The sequence below is a fragment of the Etheostoma spectabile genome, chromosome 9 (genome assembly GCF_008692095.1).
Source record: "Etheostoma spectabile isolate EspeVRDwgs_2016 chromosome 9, UIUC_Espe_1.0, whole genome shotgun sequence".
NCBI classification, from domain to species: domain Eukaryota; kingdom Metazoa; phylum Chordata; class Actinopteri; order Perciformes; family Percidae; genus Etheostoma; species Etheostoma spectabile.
This window is the reverse complement of record NC_045741.1, coordinates 14,902,180-14,906,750: the sequence shown is the minus strand read 5'-3', so window position 1 is coordinate 14,906,750 and position 4,571 is coordinate 14,902,180. Positions and strand designations below refer to the sequence as shown.

The 4,571-nt window shown below is 38.4% G+C and overlaps 2 protein-coding genes across 2 annotated transcripts in view; both read left to right on the top strand.

Moving 5' to 3' along the window:
- LOC116695726 (interferon-induced protein 44) overlaps positions 1-1,206 on the top strand; it is an 8,948-nt gene extending 7,742 nt beyond the window's left edge. The window contains exon 8 of the mRNA XM_032526160.1: positions 128-1,206. Coding sequence (XP_032382051.1) covers positions 128-322 — 195 coding nt within the window. The 3' untranslated portion in view covers positions 323-1,206. The remainder of the gene's footprint in view (positions 1-127) is intronic.
- Positions 1,207-2,383: 1,177 nt separating this feature from the next.
- Positions 2,384-4,571, top strand: part of LOC116695725 (interferon-induced protein 44-like) — a 4,523-nt gene continuing 2,335 nt past the window's right edge. The window contains 4 exon segments of the mRNA XM_032526159.1: positions 2,384-2,500; positions 3,135-3,663; positions 4,280-4,328; positions 4,492-4,571. The exon segment at positions 4,492-4,571 is cut by the window's right edge and continues 2 nt beyond it. Of these exon segments, the coding sequence (XP_032382050.1) occupies positions 3,192-3,663; positions 4,280-4,328; positions 4,492-4,571 (601 nt within the window). The 5' untranslated portion in view covers positions 2,384-2,500; positions 3,135-3,191.

The window sequence follows — 4,571 nt, the reverse complement described above, 5'->3', positions numbered from 1 at the left end:
TAATTAGGCGGGAGTTGAAAACAGTGATTTTGGCGCGTATTTGAAATGTTATATGGTGGGGTCAGGATAACAGGAAAGTACCTAAAAATCCTTGTGGTCTTTTGAAGAAAGTGTTTTTATGATTCAGATGCAGGAGGTCAGCGCTCGGCTCGGCGTGCCACTGTCCTGTGTTGTTCCAGTGAAGAACTACAGCGAGGAGTTGGACCTGGACCTGAACTGTGACATCCTGCTGCTCAGCGCCATCATCCAGATGCTTCGCTTCGCAGAAAATTACTTGGATGACATCAGTGACCAATTCAGCAACATTGAAGTCAAAGAATAGGAAGTGTTAGTGCAGCAGATGTTTATCTCCTGTCCTGAAATGTCTCTCAAAATGATCTATCCATGCATCCATCCATTTACCGGCAGGTGATCCAGCCTAATGCTAGTTCACCGTGCACTTCCTCCTCTGAGTTTTCCAAGCACTACTTGGAATTATAGGAGATGTAGTGTCTCTAGTATTTCCTGACACTGTGCAGCACCTCCAGTTTGTGGCTTTAGAAACAGATTGAGCTGATTCTTAATTTGATTGCCTCTAAGCTGCACAATATCCATTTTCTTTCTAATTTGGTTTTGAAGTTTTTATATTAGAAAATTATTACATAAGGCATGATTTTGAATTTTTTTCATTAGGTATAAAGACATTAATATTTTGTTATATATTGTTATTGTTGGCTCATATAGTGGGATTCATATTTTTTTTTTAGTAAGGATTTCTGATACTATGACTCACCTTCTTGCGGCAACATCCTTATGGATGAATCACATAAAAAATGCAAGATGGCGCCGGCGCCTTGATGACATCAGATTTCATTCTATATATTCAATATCTATTCTATATTTTGACTTTCATTCAATATATTCCAGCTTTCACTATATATATTCTGACTTTCATTCCATACTTTTAGTTTTGGTGTTAATTTTCAAGTGGTTTCAGCACTTCTTGCAAGTTTTGACTGCTGCAGTAGGTGCACACATGTGCTGTTCAATGCAATGCAGAATCAACAGTTCAAATGGCCAGTCATGGATAATTGAAATAGACCTCTTGGGTTTAATTCAGTTTCAGTTAGTTATACACTCTTGGGTTTTGGTGTTTTGACATACGCCTACCTTACATGTATTTACACAAATTAAGTTGTATACACATCTTGTCACAGAGTGGGGGGAGGGGGTATGGTACTGTTAAGCGTATTTACATTGCAATATAAATAAAAACATGATATTTCTTTATATTTTTCATTTGTAATTTCCTTACAACAAAACATTACAGAAACACTGCACTGCAGTTTTTAACACTGTTGTAAATACCTATTTAATCATTTTCATTATTCCTTCCTATCAATATTCTCTTTGGTAAACATCAATATATTTTGTAAACATGTGGGGGAATATGTGCTCTCTTGTTGTAGATGTATGTAGCAGATTTAGCTGCTCTCAGTGCCCTCTTGGACGGAGTGTAGCTTTGAAGCCAAACGTGTGGTTTATTTTGAAGGATGAAATCGCCTGCGTGCCCCATAGACTGTATATTAAATATTAACGCTCTATGGTGTGCCCTTATCTGCCCCTTCTGCACGATGGTCCCGCTGTGTTTTAATGTGCTGAGTAATGTCATTTTTCCCGCCGTGCCCTACGTTATAATCAATGTAACACACCTCACAAAAAGCCTGGAGGTTGTCGATAACTAAGTATGATGCATGGAAGTTGGTGCGCCCAACACTGTTGAAATGTACAGCTTATTTCGATTTCCTTGAGGGAACACCACCTTCTCCTGCCTGGCTCTTTTTCAGGTCTGAAGTTCCCGCGAAGCTTGCGCAGAGATCAACTGCGCAACTGGGTTCCAGATTGCCAGGTTGAGGTGACAAACGGGTTGAACGTTGTATGGTGTGTGGATTGTATGAAAAGGACGCGTTTCATGCAAATTCTGGCAACCGGTCAACATTAGACAAACATATTGATCCGATTATTTATAATGGAAATAACAGGAGTTTCCCGGGAGAAATAACAAACCTGGAAGGGGTCCGGGAGATAGGGCTAAACAACTAGAGAAACCCGGGGCAAAAGGGAGTGTTGGCAGGTATGAGTTAACCATCATATCGGGTTGATGGGAAAACGAAACTTAAAAGTTGTGTCAGTCAAGGCAGCTAAAATGTGTCTTTAACTTCCAATCACCTTCAAAATAAAGTGATTTGAGTGACAATGTGGACCTAAAGTAGGCTAAACATTTAATTAAAGTGCTAAACACTCGAACAAACATTTCTAAAGTAATTTTGATGAAGAAAGTAAAAATCTGAATAAAAACCTTTTTGTAGGATTTTTTACACAAGTTTATTTTGAAGGGAACACCTTCGTACTTCCGGTTTTATTCAAGCCAGTCAGCTGCCAATGCGCAGCGCATCTTCATCTCCCTAAAAAGTGATTCAGCTGCGTTTCTGTTTTCCCTGCCTTTTTTTCAAAGAAAGAGGTAAAACCGCATTATTATTTGTCATACTTTTGCCAGATTTAATTATGAAGTAGTTGCCGATAAAACCAGTTGTGATGTAGGCTATTTCAACATACCAATATTTTACTTTCTGCTAAATGTTTGCGCACAGGTGCGGCGGCGTAATTGTTGCGTAGCCAATATGACTGACGAGTAGTCAATTTAATCTTGAGTCTAATTTGTTTAATGTGAATAGTTTCTTCAAATAAATTTAGCCTAAGCAAAAACGATGACAATTCAATATTAGACATGGTTTATTGGCATACTCTGTAAACACGTGCGTATTTTGTTAACCTAATTTTACTTAGCTTGAGGTAAGTTTTGTTTTGAGCAAAACAAAAGTAGCCTACTAAAATATGGCCTCCGAAGAGTTAAACCACAACGCTCAGTGTCAACAGAACATGTCATCAGGAGACTGTGACAATACTTGAAATAATAATGACTGCAATTATAATATTATTATTAGGATTTATACAATGTTTATTGTCTTAACTTGGAAACTGAATCATCGTTGGATCCACTTTATCCCTAGCGTCAATTAATTCGAAAATAGATACACTGCTAAAACCCAAAACAGCATTTATCTTTAATGCAACTGTTTTTGCTTTGTGTTCAGACACTTAAAAGGCTCCAGACGCCCCATTCAGGAACTTCAGCAGACCATCTGTCCACTATGGACTCCATGTTAACCAATAGTCAGCAGAAAACTATCTGCTCCCAGCTGGGAAGAGTCAAACTCCAGCTGCTGTACAAGGCCAGCATCCATGGTTTCACCGGGGCAGCCTTCCACCAACGATGTGACAACCGCGGTCCCACGGTGTCTGTGGGCTACAACGCCTCTGGTTATGTGTTTGGAGGCTACACCAAACAACCTTTCAGTCAGTCTGGACAGTATGTGCATGATGACCAGGCCTTTATTTTCACCTTCAGTGGAGAAAAGCTCCTCAAGTATCCGGTCACCAGTCCTGATTATGCTATGAAAATGATAGCTAAGTCTGGTCCATATTTTGGAGAAGCATTAGTTCTTGTCAATGGAGGCAGAGCAGTAGTCTACAGCTGTCCAGGAAATTATTACAACTTCGGTGCTGCAGAAATGCATGGCAATGATCTCAACCTGACTGAGTGTGAAGTCTATGAAGTCGAAGGTGAGTTTTCTCAACCCTCCGAAAAAAATGTTTCAAACAGATTGTACCTTACATCAAGCACTAGGGAAGCCTGATTGAGCATTTTGTTTTCCCTTTTTTTTTATTAATGCACTTTACACAACAGCTTAATAAAATTGTTAATTAGCTATATTTTGCTAGAACAAACAATATACATAGGCCATCTATTTGGGAACCAGAAACCAAACTTTTTGTAACAGTAAACCTGGATACACGTCTGGATTTATGTGGACACAAGACACGCGGTCTGAACAGGCTAGCTCTAGTTTAATAGCAGATAGCTATAGCTAGATACAATCTGTAGTTCAAAATGATGAACTACAAGTGTCTGAAATCTCAATGTACTGTATGTTGGGCAAAGTAAGGAACCAAACAAGGGAGTGGTTTTAGCTTACAATAATAAGCTTGTCGAAGGGATACTTTATTTTAGGTTTAATTATTTAATCAATTCATTTCATAACTTCAAAGACAGTTTATTGATGATTCATTGTGTACATTATTACAATTTAATAGATTTAAAATTTAATGAGTGGATGATAGTTAAAGAAAATGACATATTGTTTTGTAAAAGTGTCTTTTTTTTCTCTTTCTCTAACAGAGATCCCAGAATTTGAGAAGCCATGGAGGCCGATGATCTGGGAAAATGAGTAAGCTGGATGGGGCACCCCTTCCTTCATATTATGCCATTACTGTATAACTCTTTGTCGATATTTATTTATATTGCACCATGTCATAATTTTCAAAAATCCTAATTAAATAATGACTAATTATAATGCATTTGATGTTTTAAAACTGCTCTTGTTTTGTCAGGAAGAGAACAGAGTTGATGGACAGTATTAAGCTCTACTGCCCCACGATCAGCTCTGTGTCCCAGGTTCGGGTTCTGCTCA